General features: G+C 40.0%; 1 protein-coding gene across 2 annotated transcripts in view; it reads right to left on the bottom strand.

Moving 5' to 3' along the window:
* The window catches only part of FRMPD3 (FERM and PDZ domain containing 3), a 496,827-nt gene that overhangs the window by 181,958 nt on the left and 289,788 nt on the right, over nucleotides 1-25,081 (bottom strand). Inside the window, exon 4 of one of the 2 annotated variants that reach the window (XM_033945378.1) lies at nucleotides 6,606-6,721. The exons of the other annotated variant lie outside the window; for it this stretch is intronic. Coding sequence (XP_033801269.1) covers nucleotides 6,606-6,676 — 71 coding nt within the window. The 5' untranslated portion in view covers nucleotides 6,677-6,721. The remainder of the gene's footprint in view (nucleotides 1-6,605; nucleotides 6,722-25,081) is intronic. 2 annotated transcript variants of the gene reach the window in all.

Below are 25,081 nucleotides of genomic sequence, written 5' to 3'. Positions count from 1 at the left end.
TGAGTGCTCAGCACTGAGCACTTTTTGCAGAATACCAGCTTAGCGTGGATCTTCCCAGTGCCAAGCTTTGGGCACCATTTACTGAATTCCCCCCTCCCTATATCCTCACCCCACCTTCTCTAAAGCTGAAGAACAGGAATGAAATCCTGGAAGTAGAAGAGAAGAACAAACAAAAGATTGACCCTTAATCCCACAGAAAATGCAGATCCAGCGAAAACGAAAACTCTGTGGAGATGGTGATGTTCAAGATGCAGAGAGTATTTTCAATCTTCCCAGTCAAAAAATAAAAACTGAGGTAAAAAAGCTCATATTTTGGATGTGAATGCATGGCTGCATAAATGGTGTTGATGACAGCACATTGGCTTCCTGAACCATGGAATGATATTTCAAGGACTGCTGAACAGAGATGGGGCCCTACTGTTAAAGAAAGTTTGAAGTGTCTTCCACTATAGATTGATAAATTTACTAAAAAGAGATTTAAGCTAGGATTGTGAGGCATGGATGGAAAAAACCTTCAAAAACATAACAGCCCTCAAGTTAATAAATCATTAAATACTTGTATAAAAATAAGAAAAAATGGCAGTGTGAACTAAGAAGGAAACACTGAGAGTTATTCTGGAAAGAGATAATGCAGTACTTGTTTGTGTTAATATGATACATAGACATCTTTTGCAGGTTGGAGAAATGGATAAGGATTTAATTCAAGACATATATAAGCCTGCTTGAAAGAAAAGATGCTTCGGCCCACTGATTTCAATCTACCATATTTTGAGGGGTACATCCTGGCTATAGTACCATCTAAAAGATGAAAAATACAATATTCTCTGCAGGAAATTTGTTCCAGCAATCTGTAACAGAAACTAAACAGAAGGGGGCAATACTGGCCATGTACGTGAAAACAGGGAGATTGTCTGATTCATAGTGAGTGGAGTTAAAAAAGTGATGGTCCTAGACTTCAGGAAAACTAATTTTGTTGAGATAAGGAAAGTCTCAGGGAGCCATTAGCTAAAAAATCTAGGGAAAGAAGGACGGTAAGTAAAGATAAGATGAAAATCTAATCTAATTTGAATTTCTGTATTGCACATATCCAGAGGTCATTATGGTTTTCTAAAAATAAAGCTGAAAAGATAAGGGAAATGATTATCATAAATACAAGCGAATACAAACAGTGGAAGACAGGCAACAACATCTGGAAATGAGATAGTGGGAAAGTAGTGAAGAAAGCAAAGATGGTAAAGAATGGGGACACACCTTTATTATCTATCTATCTATCCAAAGATAAACTGTACTTCCTAGTGGCGTTTTTAAGTCAGGAGCGATCCCTACTCACTCCTGTCCAAGCCATTTCCATGATAAAAATGGCTGCCATGATTTCCAGCATCAGTCTCATGAGATCGCCACTAGAAGATGTGGCAGCCATTTTTATCACAGAGACAGCATGGGCAGGAGTGAGTGGGAATTATTCCCTCGCCAATGCACCACCAGACCACTGGAGAGTTACAGTAGACCTAAGGGGGCTTACTGATATGTCCGGGAAGGAGGTATGTCTGAAGGGATGGAGGAGGGAGGCCTAAAACATAGGTGTGTGGCACATAGCGCATGTCAATCTTAAGTTAGGTTTCATTTACAGAATCGTGCCCAGTGGCACCTAAAGTAGACTTAGGTGCCAGTGGGCATCTGAACCTTAGGCATCTCCTATTTATGCCATGGTTTTCTTGGCCTAAATATTTTTTCCTCAGTCCACTTTAGGTGCCTACATGCAAAACATGCCCATAACCTGCCCCTAACCATGTCTACCTTACAGGACCCAAGGCATTATGACTTCAGCAAAGGCGGGTTTTGTTAAAAATCTGATCAGTTTCTTTGACTGGGTGAATAAGCACAGAGGAGTTGGTGTTTTGATCATTTTCTGAGGCTTTTTTCCTTCCTTTATTTCGAGTGTGTTTAATGAGAATTTGACAGCTGTATAATAGGCTTATTCTTACAACTGGATTTTGAATTGGAAATTTTAGTTTTTGGAAAATTTCTGCGTAGAAGACAGGAGCTGGATCTGGGAGTGATCCTATCTGTTGATTTTATGGTGGGCAAACAGGTTAATAATGCAAAAGCAAAAACCAGAAAGGTCTAAAAAAAAGGAATAGCCAGCAGGAATAAGGAAGTGAGTAGCCTTGGTATAAATCTCTGGTGAGATCTCATTCGGAGTACTGTGTGCAAGTCTGGAGAATGTACCTACAAAAGGACATAAACCAAATAAAATTAGTCCAGAGGGAGGTTTCTAAAATAGTCATTGATCTTTTTTTATTATGCATATTGGAGCAGACAAGATCTGAATGGAGCAATGGCTGCAAAAGTGTTTTTCTTATAATTTAAAGGAGAATATTCTGGAGTTCCTGCTTCTAAACAGAGCTATGGACAATATGATGCAATGGTAGAAGACCTTCCCATCAGACAAGGAACAAGAGGTATCACATTTGCATTTGGGAGAGAAGCATAAAAGGGCATTCAAGCCAGCATCCAGTATCTTCTTTCACATTTCAACTTTATTTGATACTGCTAAACCAAAGCAATACAAAGAGATCAGGAGGACACTGGATGTCACAGGAGGTGGTCTGGGTTACAAGGATGCAAAATAACATAGTTATAAAATTACAGTAATAAGCCTATACACAATAATCAAGGAAAAAACAGTAGGGGGAATAGTAACTGAGTATGTTCACAGTGGTGAGCAAGACATTTTGCTGGATGTCGCTGAACAGACCAAAACCAACAAGCATTCAGAACAGTAATCAGGAAAAACATGGGCAAAATAGTTGGTTTTAAAAGCTGACTTACATATCTTATGAGAAGTCTTTAAGGGACCTTTTCACTAAAGCTTAGGGCTCCTTTTACTAAGCTGCGATAGTGGTTTTAGCGCGCACGCTAGACACTAACGCCAGCATTGAGCTGGAGTTAGTTCTAGCCACGTAGCGCAGATTTAGCGCGCTCTAAAAACGCTATCGCAGTTTAGTAAAAGGAGCCCTTAGTGTTCCTTACAGACATTCGTGTGTGCTAAGTGACATGTAGCCCATAGGTGTAAAATAGCACATGCAGCTTTCAATGCACACTAAGCTTTAATAAAATTGCCCCCAAGTGAATATTCTTTTTCTTCTTCTTTATTCTTGTTATATCACCTTTTCTAACTTGCAGGTCAAAGTGGTTTACAACACTACAACATGAAAAGAAGTTAAGAAAAGAACTACCGTATTTTCACGTAGATAACGCGCACCCGTGTAAAACACGCACACGGGTATAGTGCTCGGGAAACACAAATTTATGTAAAGAAATTTTTATATACCGCGCATGCCGCCCTGACTCTCCTCTGGCTGCCCCGACTCTCCTCTGGCTGCCCCGACTCTCCTTTCACCCGCCCCGACTTTCCATTCACTGCCCCGACTCTCCTCTGGCCACCCCGACTCTACTTTCGGCCACCCCTACTCTCCTCTCCCCCTTGAAGTTCTGTCCCCACCCTGAAAGCCTGATGCCCCCCCCCCCCCGATGCCCGATTCATCATCCGGAAGGACTGCTCACACCCCCATCGCTCGCACTCCCACCTGAAGAACCGCTCGCACCCCCACAGCCTCCCCCCTCCCCCATGGAGAAGCTGTCTACCTTGTTTCTGGATGCCAGTGAGCCCAGCTGCTTCCTCTGCCGGCGGTCCTGCCCCTTCTCTGAGCCCTGCTGCGCTGCTTCCTCTTCCGGCGATCCCACCCTTTCTCTGATGTCAGAGAAAGGGCGGGACCGCCGGAAGAGGAAGCAGCGCAGCAGGGCTCAGAGAAGGGGCAGGACCGCCAGCAGAGGAAGCAGCTGGGCTCACTGGCATCCGGAAACAAGGTAGACAGCTTCTCCATGGGGGTGGGGGGGGAGGCTGTAGGGGTGCGAGCGGTTCTTCGGGTGGGAGTGCGAGCGGTCCATCGGGGTGGGAGTGCGAGCGGTGGGGGTGCGAGCGGTCCTTCCAGATGATGAATCGGGCATCGGGCGGGGTGGGAACTATGTAAAAAAAATTTTATATAGCGCGCTCACGCGTATAACGCGCAAGGTTATGCACGGTTTGTAAAATTGTGTATAACGCGCATGTTATATGCGTGAAAATACGGTACAAGTTTTTGACAAAAAAAGATACATTCTCACATAAAATAAGTTATCCAAGGGAAACTGTTATACAGGGAGTAAGGAGAGGTTTACTAAGCCTAACATTTGGGACCCAGCACAGCCTGGGTGCTGCATGAAGGTGACAGACACCTCAAGCCAATTAGATACGACCTGCAAAGAATTGCAAACAAGGGGGGTAAAATTTGCCAACTACTCTATTACAAAGAACAAAAGTGGATTGTTTTGTCTGGATACAGTTGTTCCTAAGGGTTTAAATTTAGAATTAGATCGGGATTCATTATTATAATCAGTAAGTGAAAGTGAGCAGTTGATTGGTTCAGTTCATCACATGCTTTACATAAGCTTGGCACTCTTTCACTGAGCGCCATTTTGAGTAAATGTGCATGTTGTATGGATGTAAACTCAGGCCAGTGAGCGCATTGAATGGTTTAAATGAATTAAAGGTTTTTATTTCGAAGCCTTAATAGTAACAATTGTTATGGGGTTTTTTTCATGATCAGTAACCCATTACAGACTGCATCAGTCCCTGATACAGACTGTGAAACATGGCCCATGTTGGCATTGGTCCGAACATTTAAATTAAGATAAGTAAATAATGCATAAAATTAATTTGTCCTACAGGAGGATTAGGTTTGTAGAGTTTGAATTTAGAAGTTTGAGAATTAAAGATGTTTGAAACAAAATAACTGATGATAACGAGCGAGTTACAGGCTGTTTACCCCCCTCTCCCCCCCCGACTGCCTGGTGAGGTGAGATCAGCTTCCCTCCCTTCCACTCCCTCGCTGCCCTCTTGCCCACCGCCCATAAGCGAACTGAACCCAGGCCTTGGCGCTCTAACACTACGCGCACCAGATTCCCTGCTCCTCTGAAACAGGAATGACATAACTTCCTGTTTCAGAGGAGCAGGGAAGCCGGCACGCACAGTATTAGAGCGGCCTGGGTTCAGTTCACCAGTGCACGCAGTGTGCCACCTGAGATTCCAGGTGTGCCATGAGACGCTGGGGAGGAGAAGTGGTGCCAGCTGACTGCCTACAGGATATGCCTCTCGTGGCCAGTGCCTCTCCTTCTCTCCATGTCTCTTCATTTACAGCACCCCCCACTGGTGGTTCAGGGCCCCGACTGGAGGGCCTTCACGCATGCGTTGACTTCCACACATTTCTAGATGACCTTGAGCTGTGGCCACCACCTTTTGTGTGCCGTGGCTTTGCAAAGTTTGTGAGACACTGGTCTAAATTAAGAATGCACTGGAATTCTCTGACTTATCAGCTATGCCAAGAGGCTAATCTTCTCATTTACAGAAAGAACAATTTAATTGCATAGTGAGTTAATTAGTGCCTAAACTTTATGCGCAAGTCAAAAAGGAGGCACAGAAATGGCTGGGCCATGGCCAGATCAGAGGCGTCCCTTCAAGTTATGCGTCTATAGAATAAGGGCATCCGTGCCTAACTTTAGTTGTGGGCATTCATATTACATTTTCATTGGTTAGGCACAGTTCCTGGGTGTAAGCTCTATTCTAAAACTGCTCCTAACTTTTAAGTGCAGCTCACAGAATAGTGCTTTTTTGGTGCTGATTTTTTTAGGTGCCATATATAGAATTTACTGCAGAATCTCTTGTATAGTGCACAGTTAATATATTTCATCTGCTGTATTCTGCTCATAATTAGAAGTTTATAATAGATAGAATTTATCAAATAGAATTATGCTTTTTTTCTTTTTTGAAGGTCATGTCATTATGAGCCCAGTATTTACCTGATCCTATAATTCTCTTAATTTCTCAAGTTCAACTTACAGCTTTTCTGTTAGCTAATTCCAAGGCTTCCTCAACCCCCTTCATCACTGAACTGGAAGAGCCATTGCCTTATGTTTATTATAGGAAACGGAATGGAGGAATAGCCTAGGGCAGGGGTAGACAATTCCGGTCCTCGAGAGCCGGAGCCAGGTCAGGTTTTCAGGATATCCACAAAGAATATGTATGAGATGGATTTGCATGAACTGCCTCCTTGAGATGCAAATCTATCTCATGCATATTTATTGTGGATATCCTGAAAACCTGACCTGGCTCCGGCTCTTGAGGACCGGAATTGCCTACCCCTGGCCTAGGGGTAAGTGCAGCAGGCTTAAAATGATGGAAACCAGGTTTAAGATCCTGCTTCTTCCATTGATGCTCCTCATGACCTTTGACTAGTCACTTCACCATTCATTGCCTCAGCTAGACTCAGCTCAGATGTGGAAAAAACAAATAATCAAATCCATACTCAATGAATATATGCCAAATATGTAGAAAAAGAGAAACTAAAAAATAAGAGATACCAGAAACTAGTACATGGCATTACAAGACAGATGTCAGGAAGGTGGATGGATGATCAGAAGGGAAATGGAGAAAAAAAAGAAGTTAGACAAGCATGACATTGATTCCTGTCTTTTTGACTACATCTAAGGTTAGGCTCCTCTGGTACCTCGTTAGCTGTCCTTGTCCAGCGTCATCCTGGGCCATTCCCACTAGAGGTTCTTTAAAAGTTCCTCTCATTTCTCTGATTATTCCCTCTTCACCCACCAGACATGGGTCCAAATGCTGGAGATGCCAAACAGAAACATGCATGTGAGACTTTCACAATGATGGAGAGAAGCTCCAAACATTAACACTGAAAACATACTTTGCTAACTCCCACCTTTGCTCAACCACAGCACCAGGACAGGTACAAGCAACTCTGTGACATACAAAATGGATGGATGAGAGATGAGGAAGAAGGAGGTAAAAAGGAGACAAGTGGTAGGAAGTGAAGACATGAAGAAATAGAGAGATGTGAGACAATGGATAAAAAGGAAGTGGAAATCTGATACTAAAGAAGTCCACAGCCACACTGTAATCAGATTCCATCAATTTCAAGCCATTTGCATGGATAAACTGCCCAAGCAGTAGGTGCCTGTATGCTCCTATTTTTATCCACAGAAAACAGAGGCATTCCCATGGACAGGGTTTCAGAGAGGTTATCACTTATGTGCATTTGAAAATTCAAGAATACATATGTAATGTTTCACTGAAGAACTTTATGCATCAAAAGGCAGGTGTAGATGTGCATGGTTAATTTCCCTGGGGTGACATGGAGGATCATTTTCGATATGATATCTAAGTAAGAGTATGGACGTTTTGTGAAGTATGTCCACAAATTGGGTAGAGAAAAAGGTCATTTTCAAAACCTCTTTATTTTAAAAAAATGACCCTTCTAGACATATTTGCCCTTATGACCATTTTCAAAAAAGAAAACGTCCAAATGAAAAACACACAAAACAAACTTCATATCAAAGGTCCCAGGTACACATCTCACAATAATCCCCCTTATGGTTTATGATGAACCCTCCTAAACCTACTGGACTCAACTGTATACTACCTCAATAGCACTTATGCCTGTGTGTCACCTATATGACAGTACAGTAGGTTTTGCAGTTAGTAGTTTAGTAGTTAGACTGAGATATGGGTCTGAGTCCCTTCCCTGGAGTCCACTGTACTTCCCAAAGACTTGCTTACTTAAGAGAGGAGAAGAATTTGGAAAAACTTAAGAGCCAACTTAAAAGCTTTCTTTTTAAAGATGCGTTCAATACTTAATTGAAATGTTAATTTGCTCTTTCGTTAATTGCTCTTTTGTTTACTTTTATCTTACCTATTTATTTGTCTTTCCATTCCTGTTGTGTTTAACCTTTAATTGTTGACTCTTTCCTTTCCAAGATTGTATTTCTATCCTACCTTCCCTATAGTATTCATGTCTTAACTTAATTAGGTTTTTTTTGTAACTTATCCCCTTGTTAATTATGTAGGTTTATTTTATGTATATTTTAGATAATGTATTTTACCAATTTGTACATCACTTAGAATTTGGAATAGGCGATTAATCAAATAATAAATAAACTTGAAACTTGATTGGCCATAACATCTTCAGCTGCCATACAGGTACATATGCACTGTTTCATTCACATCTTTAGGGGATGGGAGGGGGTCAGTGATCCCTGGGGAAGTGTGGGGGAGAGTCATTTTTCCATCCCTCCAGTGGTCATTTGGTCAGTTTGGGTACCCTTTTGCCATATGTTCATTTTTAAAACATTTCTAGCCCCAAACATCCAAATTGTGCCCTGGACATTTTCTAAAATGTTTGATTTTGGCAGAAAAACATGTCATAAGCCTGCCCTAGTCCCACCCAAAACACCCAGTGCCCCCTTGAGATTTAAATGAATGGTAAATGAACAGCATAGAAATCCGTCCAGAAGATAGATTTTGAAAATAGCAATTTGGACAGTTTGGAGAGAAAAACGTCCATCTGGTACATTATGTCACTTTTTGGACATTTTTTCTCTTTTGAAAATGAGCCCCATAGTGACCCAATAACGTAGGGGCTCATTTTCGAAGCACTTTGACTTACAATGTTCTATAGTCTTCTATGTAAATTTAAAATGAAGCACAAATATAAGTCATTTCACTCTCCATGTTGCTAAAAGTCATTTTATTCAAAAGATACTCAAGTTTTCTATTTAGATGATGGTCCCCTTGGATATAATCCTTTCCCATATGCAGCTGTCTCTTTAGTTCTCTAGTTTTTCAGGTTCCTGCTCTGCCAAAGGGATGCAAAAACCAAGCTCTCCCATCCATTTGAGAGGTGTTTACTTCTGTATGTTTCTGAGGCTGTTTTTTTTTTTTTTTTTATCATTGCTCTACTGTTTCATCTATTTCTTTTCTTTTTTTCTTTAAAGTTTATTTATTATTAACACAACCAACACAAACTTCTGGTCATTATGCCAAAACCACAGACAACAGTGTATTGGAGCAATTTTATAATCTAGGCACACAAGCTCATAATTGAAAAAAAAAAAAATTAATTGGGAAATAGACGCCTATTTTTTTAGGTGCAATTCTACAAAAGATAGACACCTAACACATGGTGCTTAGCAGTGCCTGCACAAAACAGAGTGGAATTGTCCAGAAGAAAATGATGTGCACTAAAAAAGTGTCCTCCAATGTGTCTGGTGATTTGAAGATCTTTATTGTTCAAACATCAATAAAACACATTCATCGACTCGACATGTACATGTTTCGGCCATCAAGGCCTGCCTCAGGAGTCTTAGAAATATGAATGATGATATAATAAATATACTGGTAATCAAGACCAAAAATCGATCAGAAAGGAATGTCATCTGACATTTTCATCATATATTGTTTGCTGGCCTCAACCAGGACTGAGAACTCCAAATCAAGATCTTGCTCCAGCACAAACGCTGGAGAAATTCGCTGCTGCCGCTGCCTAGCAGTACCTAACACCAAAGTAGGCATGTTTAGGGGTGGAGAAAGACTTGGGCACTACTAAGTGCAATTTTCTAAAGGACTTAGGCACCTATAATGTAGGCCTTTAAAACCATGGCCTATATTACAGATGTCTACATTTTAAGTTAGGTGCCGTCCCTGGACCCCTGAGTGTGATTGACATGTAGTAGGTGCCACACTGTAGGCGCCTATCTTTTTTAGACACCAATTACAGAATCTGGCCCAGATTGTCCTTCAAAGGGGATGTTCTAGACACAGAACAAGAGAGAACATTTCTGCCACTGCACAAACAATGTTGATTTATATTGATTGTATATTTGTAAACCTCTTGGACCAGTCATATGAATTAGCGGTGTAACAAGTTTTAATAAAAGATAAACATTAAACAATACTTCTTGTCCACAATATCTACAATGTTCAAGCTGACAAAAATCACATCCAAGGCTTATGTATAGATGTTAGGTCTTATGGTCACTACAGGGCACATCATTTCTTTCACTTGTCTGCAAATAATATGACATGAAGTGGATCTTAAGTTTCAGTCGAATCATGTATTCAACTTGTATCCACCATATTGCATCCTTCACTTCAATTACAAAACATGCTGTAGTAGTAGATATCCAACAGCACTCTCACACAAGGTGTTTCCTTTACTCCACTGTAACACCATTATAGAAACTTATCTCCCTCATGCAAGGGACTTGGTTAACGTGAGCATTACTTTTTTTCCTCAAAATGGATCAGGACCCCCGGATCTTCCAGTCGTCCCCCCCTCCCCCAGATCTTCTGGATCCCATTAAATATAGTGCAAAATATAGACAGCAGATATAAATTCTCAAAACTGACACATTTTGATCACTAAATTTAAATATAATTTTTCCTACCTTTGTTATCTGGTGATTTCATGAGTCTCTGGTTGCACTTCTTTCTGACTGTGCATCCTCTCTTTCATTTCTTTCTTTCTCTCTCCCTGCTCCCTTTCTTTCTTTCTCTCTCCATGCCCCCTTTCTTTCTGTCTGTCTTTCTTTCTCCCTGCTTCCCCGACGCAGCCTGCTTCTCCTGCCCCCCCAAGCCAAGCCAAGCCTCCCTGCTTCCCCGACACACCCTGCTTCCCCGACACTCCCTGCTTCCCCTGCCCCCGATGCACCCTGCTTCCCCAATGCAGCAACACCAAGGTACAAGTGCCGGGTCTACGAGCCTTCCCCCCCCCACACCTCGATGTCAATTCTGACATCGGAGAGGAAGACTTGTAGGCCCAGTGCTTGTGCAGTGCAGTCACTGCAGTGCCTGGCCTGTTGCTGCATCTTGGGGCTCCAAAAACAGGATATTTCAGGTGTGCTTCGGGACAATGGAACAAGGTAATTAAAAAAGGGACGGTCCCTTTCAAAACAGGATGTATGGTCATGTTAGACTTGATTGAAGTCTTAACATCTCTTGCATATCAATCACCTGGAGTTCCAGGCCATATTTTATACCATTTGACTCTAGGTCTTCCTTCTTCAAGGCCATTTGAACTCTAATCTAAACAGGCAACTAAGAGGCTATGTTTTATATAAACAAGCAGGGAGGAAGAGGATCTCTCTACCTCTGACAAAAAGCAGAAAGAATTTGGAGTTTTATCATAGAAAATTACATTCAAATACATTTAAATACAAGCAACATACCTCTCTGGCATCTGGCTGACACATCTAGCTGAGTCCTTCAACTCCACAAGTGAATCCTCTATGACAAGGTGTTGCAACCTATCTTGAAAGCTTGAGGGACCCCTCAAATAAATGAATTCAACAACACGGGAATGTAATACTGTTGATTTTACAATTTTATTCTGCTTATTTTCAGATCGTCTGGCAAGGGATTGCTTTATTAGTATCAGTTCTATGCTTGTCCTCCTTTCCTGTTCATAGCAAAGACTTTACATAAGTTTAAATAGAGACCAAACATGCTGATTCTCATAGCACTACACCGGCCTCATCAAAACTGGTTTTCTCTACTACTGCATTTTGTGGTCCATACATTTTACACGCTCCCAATCTCTCCATTGTTAATCAAACAGAACAAGAACTCTCTTCTTTATCCAGACCTCAAAACCCTAGGAATTGAGCAGCACTTAGTTACAGCACTAGATCTTCCAGTGCATATTCATGATTGTTTAATTGTTCCAAGGAAGCCATCTACATTATGTACTTATGCCATGGAATAAGTTTTCCATTTGGAGCATACATATAGCAAAATCCCATTTTGTCAGGGTTCATCTCAGTGCTCTTTCAGCCTATGATACTTAAATTGATGGACAATTGGCTTCCCAGTGTCCACTCATTTCTCATTTCATAAAGGGACTTCTTCACCTCAGACCACCATTACAGAAACCTGCAGTAACCATTGTTCTTATGTCCCCTATGAAATCACCAACTGAGCCAATGCAGTCAGCCTTGCTTAAGTATATCACACAGAAAGTCCTGTTGTATTGGTGATTACATCAGCTAGAGGAACAAGTTCGGTTCAAGCTAAACTTATTCATATGTTTGCCACATTTATGGGAAAATAGTACTCTTTATTTTCTGCCCAAAGTCTCATAAAAATTCATCATAGATAGCCCATCATACTCTGGACTTTCACTTATAACCTCAAAAGATCAGAATTAGAAAAATTATGAAGATGTTTGTATCTTTTGACCCCGACAGAATTGGCATCCCAGTTGACAAAAGAACGTTAGCTAATTAGCTGGCATCATGCATTCAATTTTGGTTTTCACAAGCTGCTGCTACTCTCACCTCTTAACTGAAATGTCATCAAATCAGAACCACTGCAGTGCCTGATGGAAAAAGCTCTGCTGCTTACCTGTATGGGGAGGTTTTCTTGAGACATCAGGATTGATTAAGCAAAGACTTCCTATTACCTCCCCAAGACTCTCATTCCCTTTTGAGCTACGGGACTAATTGATGAGCCAATGAGACTGTTGTGTTCAGGAAAGACTGCACATGGTCAGAATTATGCACTAAACCCTGGATTCTATACATGACGCTCAAAATTGTGTGCACAAATTTGGGCACTTGTACAATTTGAGTAATGAGCCAATTAGCAAATAATTAGGTGCTAACAATCAATCACTGGGGTTAATTGGCAACAATTAGGATTTATGCATGCATCATGTTGTTCTATAAAGATGCACATGTAAATCTTTTAGTGCACAATTAAAAAGGGGGCATGGTCATGGGAGGAGCATGGGTGGAACAGAGGCGTTTACTAAAGATGTGCGCACTATTATAGAATTTGGGTGGTCTGCATCAAATTTACACATGGATTTAAACCAGATTTCAGTTGGTGTAAATTCTCATGCCCAAAATGGTGCCCAACTCAGTCCGCCATTTATAGAATACAGCTCAATACTAATTGTATCCAGTGCCCAAATTTTGGCACCATTTACAGGATCTTGTCCCAGGTTCTGAACTCTGGAAAAGCTGTTTCACCACAGTAATGTGTGGTGATGTCACTTATTTGTATACCTGATCAGTTCTACTGTTTATAGAAAGCACTTGTTACACGTGAGCAATAATGTTTTTCAGCTTAACATAACATAATGTATCTGCTAAGAATCTACAGTTATCAACTGTTCTAGGTTGTTGAAGGATCTATGTTCTAAAGTAAATTAAAGCCAGAAGGATAATGCAAATATAGCATGACCCCAGTGGCGTAGTAAGGGGGGATGGTTTGCCCAGGGTGCCGTCTTGGTGGGGGCACCAACCCCCATCCTCCTCTCTGCCCCCTACTACCACGTGACTCTTCCCTTCCCTCATACCTCTTTAACGTTCACGGCATGACCAGCAACCCCAACCTGCTGCTCACGCCATTGTCAGCTCTTCCTCTGATGCCACTTCCTGGACCCGTGCCTAGGAAGTGATGTCAGAGCAGGTTGGGGTTGCTGCTCATGCTGCACACGTTAAAGAGGTATAGGGGGAAGGGGATGGGCATTTGCACACGGCAGGAGAGGGAGGGGAAGGAGCGGATGGGGCTGGGGTGGGGCAGAGAAGAGGGCGGGGGAGGGGCACCATCGCCCTGGGTGCCTCTCACTCTTGCTACGCTACTGCATGACCCTCCAAAATGCCTGGCATCAGTTTGCATGCTGGCATGAGACATGCCATTCATCAACTTGACAAGTGATAGTGTCATCTAGTTTAGACTTTTTACAAGTCGTCTTGACCAGAGGCTACCCTGGGTTAATGTCGAAGAGGTGGATGATCTGTGATGCAAGCACAGCAAAGCAAAGAGCAAGCCAGACAAATATATAAATCCCCCCTTTTACAAAACCACACAAGAGGGTTTTAGCGGGGAAATGTGAAGAACTCGTCTGCTGTTTGTTCTGCTGTGCTTAACTAAAGAAGGGAGATTATGCAGGTGGCAGCTCTCTCCTGTTATAGGGGTCAAAACAAAATGGTGCCATTAGCAGTCCACCTCGATAGTCTCAGATTCTGTGGAGGATTAGGTCAATTTTGCCACCCTTCCATTCAGTAGTACCAAGTGGAATCTTAATTTGAAATTCAACTCTCTGGCAGGCTGGCCATTTGAGCCTTTGCATCAGACATCACTTGAAGATTGTCTTTCTGATGGCCATTTGTCCTGCTAGACATATCTCTGAATTGCAAGTCTTATATCTTTCATAGGCAATGCTTCCGAATGGGTTCGTTTTTTGCATACCTCACGCCTGGAATATAATCTCAATTTAATTGTCAGTGTTACCGAAAAACTTGCATCATGCAATAGTGACTTTCCTTCTAGAGTTCATAAGATGTATCATGAGACAACCTATCAAAGCGAGCTTGAAAATTCCTTTTAATTCAGCTTGAGGCTCCAAAAATGATGGGGGATATTTCTACATCTTTCTGCCACCTTTTTATTTGCTCTGCACTGCATTTTTTTTGTTATTTAAAGATCTCATCTCCAGGTGATCAACCATTTGGCACTGACACCTCTATTATCAATGCTGTTCTTGTGTTTTCTCCTTTACTCTTCTTCCTGGTTTTCTTGCATCCAGCTTTTTATGAGATGAAATAGGAATCTCCCAAGTGATCATAATCTCTTCATTTCCTATAATTCTCTCTGGTTCATGATCACAGTGTTTTTCTGGTAAAGGAATGTTGTAATATTTACAAAGCTCCCCAATGGATGAGGCATACCAATTATTTGTGCCTTTCTGTACAGAAATTCTCTGCCATCAGAATTTCAAGGCCAGTTACAAGATAAGTGAAAACCTCATTTTTACAGAATCTACAAATGTTTGTTTTATGAGGGTTTTTTTCTGTGCTTGCTTTGAACCATCTCATCCATAATCCACTATCCTGAAATGAAACTATCAATACATCATCCTTAGGTTTCAATTCACCTCTTCTTAACCATTCATATGTCCGATGTTGATTTTATATTTCCCACTATATTTATGCATTTGTCACTTGTTTTCCCTCATCTGCTGATCTAGTTGTTTGAAGAGGTTTTTCCCCCCCTCATTTTGCAAATTCTGTTGCTTCTTTCCCTATACAATGATACCTTGGAATCCGAACTTAATCCGTTCCAGATCCCCGTTCGAGTTCCAAAGCGTTCGAGTTCCAAGCCAATTTTTCCCATTGAAAATAATAGAAACTGGATGAATCCGTTCCTGGGTCCCACAAACTCAAATTTTAACAGGAAATACATTGGATTTTAAGGTAAAATATTAACAAATATTCCAAAGCAGCATTCAGATTCTGTGGCACAAACAAATGTGTAGGGTGTTCGGATTCCAAAGCAGAGTTCGGATTCCAAGACAAAATTTACTACAAAAAAAATTTACGATTCCAAGTCGTTCGAGTTCAGGGGTGTTCGGATTCCAAGGTACCACTGTATATGCTGATGGATTCTCACTCTTTCCTTCTACTCATTGGAATGCATGACGATGGAGACAGATTTTCTTATTTCAACACTTTTTAAGTATTTGGATCTGATGATGCTGTTAAACAGACCCCGAGGCCTTTAATATTAACTGTGTAGGTAAGGTATATTCTATTTCTATGAGACCAATAACTCCTTTGACTCAGTCTCAGCATACACTGAGTCTTATAGAAATTATCAAATGGACATAGAAGAGTTTTTTTGTTTGCATCTCCCATTTTTCAAGATCGTTATGAGTTCAGTCTCCAATTCCAAAGCAGTAGGAGGAGAGCGTGGGAATTGCTAGCTGGTTAATGGCTTGTGTCTTAACTTGTGATGTTAAAGCACTTTTTAATATTGATTTTAATCGTACAGTATTCTTTACTGATCTTTAATTTCAGTGAGTTATTTTTGATTGTCATTCATTTGAGTCAATTGATCTTTCTGACTGACTGTTCAAAAGAACAGTAAGATGTGTGGAAGTGGGGTGGGGGTAGGATGTTGTGTCTTATCTTCACAAGTTAGATGTTTACATGGTCTTACTCGTCACTTGAAAACCACAAATCCTTTTTGTAACTCTGACTGGCTTTTTGTGCTGTTAGCGATCCATGTATGGCGAGGCAGCTCCCAAATTTTCTCTGTTCTGATGGATCAAGGGGTATAATTAGGGGCTGATGTATTTGATGAACCAGTGGCATTCTGGAGGATCTTAAGGCCCCCAATAACAGTCCAGTTGACCCCCCTCAGGGGGAGCAGCAATATAGGGTAGTTGTGCCTGAAAACTTTAGTCTTCTCTGCATTCCTTTGTTATATGCTATAGGTTGGAAATAAGTATGAGAGAAGACAGTCCCTTTAGAACAGCGGTCTCAAACTCAAACCCTTTGCAGGGCCACATTTTGGATTTGTAGATACTTGGAGGGCTGCAGAAAAAATAGTTAATGTAAAGAAATGACAACTTTGCATGAGGTAAAATTCGTTGTAGTTTATAAATCTTGCCTTAATTCCTTCTGATAATTTCAGCTATACCCAGTTGAAAGCGGTGCAACATGCAGAAATTGAAGTTTAGATAGTTTTAAACTTCACTTTCTGCATGTTGCACTGCTTTCAGTTGTGTATAGCTGAAATTATCAGAAGCAATTAAGGAAAGATTTATAAACTATAAAGGGTTTTACCTCATGCAAAATTGTGATTTAGATTCTAATCTAAAGCATCAACTGCAAGAGACAAGATTTTGGTGTGGTCCTCTAGGTTCTTTTGTAGAGGGGAGAATCAATATCTGACTTGTGCCTGGAAAACTTGTGCCTTAAGTGTCCGGTGGTCATGTCTGCAACCGCCTTCAGCTCTCACCTCCTCCGGCACCGGATAGAACCGCCATCTTACATCAAGCAGTCACCGCCAGGAGAGGTGCCAAATTTCGCGAGAGTTTAGGAGATTACGTACACATGCACAAGCTGCACTGCCTCCAATGGTTATCTTACGTTCTGGAACGTTGCCCGCCTCATTGCTGTAACCTCACGCAAGTGCTTTCCTGTGTCTGTACACGATTGTCCTCTCCACTCCACCTCACTATCGTGCACAGATGCAGGAAAGCGCTTGTGTGAGGTTACAGCAGTGAGGCGGCAACATTCCAGAACAATGGTAACATACCAAGGGCCTCAAAATAGTACCTGGCGGGCCGAATATGGTCCACGGGCTGTGAGTTTGAGACCACTGCTTTAGAAGGATAGTTCTTGAAGGAGCCTTGTTTTCCTCTTGCTTAAGGTCATAGAATTTGGGTATAGGCCATCAGTTTGGACAGATTTAGCAGGATGAAAAGGAAGGAGACATTTGGCGTTATCTTTTAATTTCCTTTCTTTGATTCTTGCTTGATAGTCCAGGTTTCACCTGGTAGGACTTCAGCTGGAAGGTATTCCCTGTTTATTGCCTCAGGTGATCAGTAAAACAGAGTTTATGTTTGTTCTTGAAGAGGATGCTCTTTGAGTGCTGTTTCCCTAATTCATAGAATTCTATTCTGAGTTTATTGTTTTGAGTTTATGACAACTTTATCAATAGTATACCGGCAAGTTCCAGGCCTTCACCATTCCTTATTCTGTGATAATATAATTGAAAAGGCTGTTACCTCTGCCTTTATCTGCTGTTTTGTATGGTGATATAACCCATGAGTCTGGACTGGTCTAGCAGGAATCAAGGAAAGGTAATTAGCAGGTAAAATCAAATTTCACCTTGTCTCAGGTGCCAAATTAGATTATAAGCCCTCTAGAGAAAAGGAAAGACCAACTGTACCTGAACTTATTAACTGTGAGTTGCTACTACTGAAAAGTCATAACCTAAATAAAAAATAAAATAAAATGAACATTTCCTAATGCCCATATTAAATCAATTTTAACTTCCGTGTTAGCCATATCACAACTTAGTATATAGAGCCCTAAAATAAGCTGAGCCAATGCTGAATTTGTTTCATTTTCTCTGAGGATTTGTAGTTGCAATTTCTCTAATATAAGCTGGATCATACACCCAAGGCTGCAATCAATTAGGTCACAGCTTGTCTTGATGACATGGAACCTGGTGGTAATCTCATCAGGATCACCTTTTGCTCTCTCATTTACTACTCTGTGAAAATCTGATTTTCCTGCTCCTGATATCTTTGAATAATTATCAGCCCTTGGTGTCTGATGATATCACAAGCAGGGAAATTACAAATAAGCTTCACAAGCAGCTTTTACTGACTAATAACTGTGAAAGTAAACACTTGTACAGATATTAAGGTACTTGTGTTTGTTCATAACTTGTTTTTAATCATTCTCTTTGTAAGTTTATGTGGTCACGCAGACTGATACATACTACAGGACAACTACAGATGTTTGGCGATCTTACATTTGGGGCTGCGTTAAGGCTTTAATGCACAGAATAGCGTGCGCTATATTGCCACATGCGCTAGATCTTAATGCCAGTATTGAGCTGGCGTTAGTTCTAGAAGCATATCGCACGGTGTGGCACACAGTAATTTCCTGTGTGCGCTAAAAACGCTAGCCTATCTTAGTAAAAGGAGCCCTTGATTTTGCTGACTTTAATATTTATTACAATAAAACAATGATTGTCAGACTCTATTGTAATATTTGCTATAATATCTACAGAGCATTGTATCATATGCATATGCTGTTATTAAATAAATACAAAATTTTATATCATTAAATCATTGCTGAATGAAAACAAAAGTAGAAACACCTTGCTAGGTGAAACACGGCTGTGTTGGGCACTCTTATTTATGATTCTGCAATAAAGGTTTTTAATATCTTCCACTGTGTCTGCTTCTACATCTACTGTCCTCTTAGGATTAGCGGACCATATGCCGATCTGTTTTCTGAAACAGTAAATCTGCCAGGCAGTGATTTTTGTACTTCGAGTAGATGTGTATACAAAATTCTATAGGAAACACAATTCTGGTGACATCTTAAAAAAGATATAGTGGAATTAGAAAAGATACAAAAAGGAACGATGAAAACAATAAAAAGAATGGGATGGCTTCCATCTGAGGAAAGGCTAAAAAGGCTAGGGATCTTTAGTTTCACTAAGAGATAGCTTTCAAAGCTACCATGAGGGAGCAAATAATCTCATATTTGGCATATGTTAGGAAACAACTTAAAATAGAATATTCTAATTTGGAACAAAATATTAAGGTTTTAGAGTCCCAATTGACCTTAAAATGGGAACAAACTCTTTACAGGCCCTCTTAAAAGCTAAATATAAATACAATAAGATTTCCTCTCAAATGGCTAGAAAAGAGTTGTTTTCTCAACAAGCTCTGTATTATGGAAACTCGAATAAAGCGGGAAGAGTATTAGTTAATTACCTTAATGTTAAAAAAAAAATAAAAATAAAAATTGTGGCTATCACAGATGAGAATGGGGAAACTCATTCTCAAATTGGAAATATCTTAAAACAATTTTTGAAATATTATAAAGCTTTATATTCTTCTGAGCTTTATTCAAATAAAGAACTTGAGGGTTTAGAATTTTTGAAGTTAATTAAGGGGCCTAAAATTCCTGAGTATATAAAATGAACTCTTGACACGCCTATATTAATGAAAGAGCTACAAGCAGCGTTGAAGTCCCTTAGAGTTGGATCCACTCCAGGTGGTGATGGGTTCACTGTAGAGTTTTACAAATCATTTCAAATTACCCTATTACCTCATTTATTAAATTTATATCAGGCTCAACTGACTAATGGTTGCATTACAGGTACTATGGCAGAATCTTTAACTATAGTTTTGCTGAAGCCAAATAAAGATCCTACGTTGATTTCAAATTACAGGCCTATTTCTTTGATTAATGTAGATGGAAAACTTCTGGCTAAGTTATTGGCTTTACGCTTGACCAAGGCTCTCCCTTAAATTATTGGTATGTACCAAACGGGGTTCGTTGCTCAAAGACATTATTCAAACAACACCAGACTGGCTTTCCACATGTTAAATTTAACAAAAGCCATGGAAGATCCAGCCTTCTTTGTATCCTTGGATGAAGAGAAGGCCTTTGATCATGTGGAGTGGACCTTCAAGTATCACGCAGTGGATTGGTTTGGTATTGGTTCCGGATTTATACAAATGATTCAAACCTTGTATAGTTCCCCTTCTGCCATATTATATATTAATAATACTTTTTCAAAACGTTTTTGTCTGGAGAGGGGGAGTTAGACAAGGGTGTCAGTTATCTCCTTTGCTTTTTGATATTGGACTGGAACCCCTGCTGTTGGCTATTCAACAGGCAAAGGAGATACAGAGTATTCCTTATGCAGGTCGGGAATATAAAGCCTCTGCAGATGATATTTTGCTTCATTTGAGGAATCCTGAAACTTCCATCCCACATTTACTGGATTTGATTGACTGATTTGGCAAATTTTCTGGCTATAAAATAAATTGGAGTAAATCAGAGGTTCTTTCACTAAATGTACATTGTCCAAAAGGAATATTTGATACATTCCCTTTTCTTTGGAAGGAAGAGGGTATATAATATTTAGGTATTTGGATACAGAAAATGTTGGAAGAGACAATGAAAGTAAATGAAAAATCTTTATTGCTGAAGGTTACAGAAATGTGTGAGCAATGGAACCCTTTACATCTGTCTTGGTGCCAGTGTTTTTTTCAGGGGTCCTTTAACAAGAAATTGAATAGTATTATTACTAAATTTATTTAACTGGGTGAAGCTGCGAGAATTGCTTTAATATCTTTACAAAAACTAATTGTGGTGGCGGGGGGTGGGGGAGAAGGGATTAAATTTTCCCAATTTTTATAGGTACCATCAAGCCTATATAATGTGTCAGGGTATGCTTCTTGGTTCCCTGTCCCTCTTTATCTTCCTAGCTCCTTTCCTATAACCCTTCATTGTAGCTCCTTTTCAACCTAACCCTGTAAACCATGCCGAGCTCTATGCTTGTGGAGATGGCGCGGTATACAAGCCTAAGGTTTAGTTTAGTTTTAGTTTAGTATTGGATCCTCCCTGAGCTCATGGAAAATTTTCCAAACTGGTTATGGTTGGAATGGCAACTCCTGTCTCCATTGAGATTGTGTCACATTTTAAGTATCAAGTTACCTAGGATGTATAAGGACAATAGAATTTTATTAGATACTTGGCAGACATTAAAATTTATTAATAATTTAACACCTATTCCGATTCATAAATCCACCTTTGGCTGAACTCCAAGATTCAAATTGGCGGGTTTAAGATCCTCTGGAAGCATTGGATGCAGGCGGGCATACGTACTCTGGATGATGTAGTATCAGAGGGAAAGTTGCTTGACTTTTCACGATTGCAACAAACATTTGGTATTGCTAAGTCTCAAAATTATAAGTGGTTGCAGTTGAAGCAAGCCATTCAGAAGGGGTTCCCTGATTGGCAAAATCTTAAAAATCAGTATAGTTTGCCGGTTCTATGCTTCCAGACAGATTTTCTAGGGCATCAGGCCGCCCAGTGGTACAAATCAATATCTGAATTTTTGAATAAGAAACAAAGACTGGTCTTTGTGACATTTGGAGCATTGAGATAAAGCAGCAGATTTCTGCATCTCAATGGCCACAAATTTGGACTTGAAGGATGAGGTGTACGGCGTCTGCATCTATGAGACAAACATGGTTTTTCTTGTTACATAGATCTTTTTGGATCCCTGTTCGTTTACAGAAATTGGATAGTTCTAAGTCTAATAGATGCTGGCACTGTCATCTTGATGTAGGGACATTGAATCATCTACTGTACTATTGTCCCTTGATACTTAAGTTTTGGAGATCCATTTGGGGTCAAGTGAATAAAATATTGGAAAATCCAGTGGCATTGACGTACGATACTGTGCTATTTGCACATTAATGAGGGCTAAAAGCCCAAGAACTTCCCATAATAATAAACTTCTCTTTATTATGACGGGAGTTGCCATACAACTTATTTTGAAGAACTGGAAAAACTGGGACAAGTTAAATTATAATTTCTGGTGGGAATCTTTAAGCCACATTTTTAAAATGGAATGTATAATTGTTATACAGCAGGGTCATTATAGGAAATTTACAGATGTTTGGGAGCCTTTGACAAAATTCTGTAAGGAGTGATTATTGATTTTGCCCTTTGAACATACACGTCCAAAGTGGGGAAATACTTTTAATTTAATTATGGTTAAATGCAATTGTTGGATATATAGAAGGGGGGATGATACATGTATTTGTTATGAAATATAATTTGATATAATTTAAGTCCTGTTAAAGTGTAAACTGTCTGTATATTATGTTGCACTTAATTTTTAGCTTTAAAATGAATAAAGATATTTAAACAAGAAGAGATAGCTTAGGGGAGATATTAAAGAGATCTATAAAATATTGAGTGGAGTGGAACAGAAAAACATGAATCCCTTCTTTACTATTTCCAAAAATACAAGAATAGTGGGCATGCAATGAAGCTAATAAGTAGTGCATTTAAAACAAATCAAAGAACATATTTCTTCCCCAATTGTGTAATTAAACTCTGGAATTTGTTGCCAGAAAATGTGGTAAAAGCAGTTAGCTTAGCAGGGTTTAAAAAGGTTTGGATAATTTCCTAAAAGTCCTTAAGCCGTTATTAAGATGGACTTGGGAAAATCCACAGCTTATTTCTAAGATGAGCAGCAAAAAAAATCTGTTTTATTCTAATGGGAACTTGCCAGGTACTTGTGGCCTGGATTGACCACTGTTAGAAATAGGATACTAAGCTTGAAAGACTTTCGGTCTGTCCCAGAATGGCAATGCTTATGTTCTTATACTTACTTTTATTAAAGAGCAATTTAATGGAAGTATTCCAAATCAATTGTAATTTTTGCAGTTGAGAAGCAGTAATTCCCAAAGTACCATTGCTTTTTAGGGTTATAATGCTCAAGCCATGTATACTACCCCTAATACTTTCACATAGATCCAGTGGTTATAGGGTACTAACTGCCAAATATCCTGTATATGACAATATTTCAGTACGACTTGAAGCCATGCCAGCAGTATCATATTTAATAGCAAAACACCTGACATACAGATTAATGTCTGTAAGGTTGCATGCAGTGATTTCTGCAGAGAAAATATCTCCAATTTTATCTGTAATTTTCTCAGCTGCGCCTGGGAAGACATTGCCATGTCACAAAATCTATAAAATATGGCATATTTTTAGAGATGCATATCTAATTTTGCAAAATGAATTTTTATGTCACAAAAATCATATTTCATTTAAAGCAAACATGACGTTTAAAAATGTAACAGTTAAAATTGTCTCTCACGTTATCAAATTTGCATGAAAAACCACAACATATATTGAACTCTGAAAATGCAATTTATAAACCGCACCAGCCTTTTACAAGCCCAGTGTGCAAATAAAGGTTTAGAACACTAGCATATACAGTACGTGTGTAAGTGCAAACCTACATTTTTATCTGCCAGTATGTTACCTAAGTGCTGTTCTGTTAATATGGAGCTATCTTGCATAGTGCATATTTGCACGGAGGGCTTGTACACGGTGAAGCACGGGCAGGACATTGGCAGAGCTCTCTCTTACCCATTTAGGACTAGATTCAGTAAATGGCACTCAAAACATGGAAAAAACAATCTGCACAGAGCACTATTCTATAAATGTCACTCTGTGTCAGACAAGCTAACCCCCCTTCCCCCTTTTACAAAACCGTAGTGTGGTTTTTAGCGCCAACCACAGCAGAAACAGCTCTGACATTCATAAGATTTCGATGAGTGTCGGAGCTGTTACCACCATGGCTAGTGCTAAAAACCATGCTATGGTTTTGTAAAAAGGGAGGGAGGGGGTATTATAACAAATGAACACACACTGGGCAAGTCACTTAATCCTCCGCTGCCCCAGGTACATTAGATAGATTGGCCTAGATTCACTAACATTTCTTTACGTGTCTGATCCGTGGGCAGGCCGACAAATTCACTAAAGGTCATTATGCAAATGGGGGCGATCGGAAGAACGCTTCCCACCGACCACACAGATCGCTAGTGAGCAATCCTGAAGCATGCGCAGACCATCTATAGATCGTCTGCCCATGCTTACGGAGCTACGAGTTGCTTTTTTTCTATTTTTTTCACTACTTCGCGAGCTTGTGGTTTTTATCCGTAACTCTTGGGTTAAAACCATGAGCTCGCACTGCGGGGGAAGGGCAGGAAAGTTGGGGCAGTGAGTCGAGGTGGTAAGATAAGATTCGGGGCACAGGGCAGTGAGTCAGGGCAGAGAGCAGGGCAGCAAGAGGAGAGTCTGAGCTGAAAAAGGCAGGAGAAGTTGGCAGAGAGCAGGAAAGGTCGTGAGTGACTGGTCCCCACCAGTTGCTTCTTTTTGGATCGGCCAGCCCAGTCCATGTTCCTGGAAAAGTTTAGAGAATCGCGTCCCTTTCTACTTTGCATGCCGTTTACCATCATTTGCATTCGCAAATCGGATCGGCCACGAGGTTAGTGAATCGGGTCGGGGTCGCAAAGGGGTCACAAACCGATCAGTACACGATCGGTTTGCATAGTGAATCTAGCCCATTGTAAGCCCACCAGGACAGATAGGGAAAATGCTTGAGTACCTCACTGTAAACTGCTTAGATAACCTTGATAGGCGGTATATAAATACCTAAAATAAATAATTAAATTAATTAAATAAATATAATACAACAACTCATATCAAGGAAATATATAGTGAGTATCTTGTCTGGAACTATCAGCAGCTTTAAATAACAAAAGCGTTATTTGTTGAAGCTTTTTATGAGTAAATCAGAAACAGTGTTTAAAAAAATGAAGTGCATGATAGATAAATGTTGTTTTAAAATTTTTGTATAATGGTTTGTTTTTATGTTTTGCTTTTGTATGTAGTCTATGACTCACTTAGGTATAAGGGGATATGAGTTTTTAAAATGAATAATAAATACAATATAGACTCAATAGTGGAGAAAAGACCTCAGAGACTACATTCCTCATTATCTATAAGAATTAACTTAATGAATTTAAGTTCAGGAGCTACTGCAATCACAGGTCAAAAAACTCCACTTTATTTTGAGAGTCCACATAAAGTTCTACATGAAGTTGCAAAATAGAAATCACTAGCAAGATTCTGAAGATCATCAGTTCCAGAAATCAAGGGACGAATACAGAAGTCATAGGACTTAGCTTAACACCCGAGATTCAGCCGATACATTTGTAAAACCTCAATTTTCCATTTAGCCCGACAGCAGCCCTGTTTTGCAATA

Source organism: Geotrypetes seraphini, chromosome 5, assembly GCF_902459505.1.
Source record: "Geotrypetes seraphini chromosome 5, aGeoSer1.1, whole genome shotgun sequence".
In the NCBI taxonomy this organism is placed as follows: Eukaryota; Metazoa; Chordata; class Amphibia; order Gymnophiona; family Dermophiidae; genus Geotrypetes; species Geotrypetes seraphini.
The sequence above is the reverse complement of the archived record's forward strand: the minus strand, read 5'-3'. Positions and strand labels throughout refer to the sequence as shown.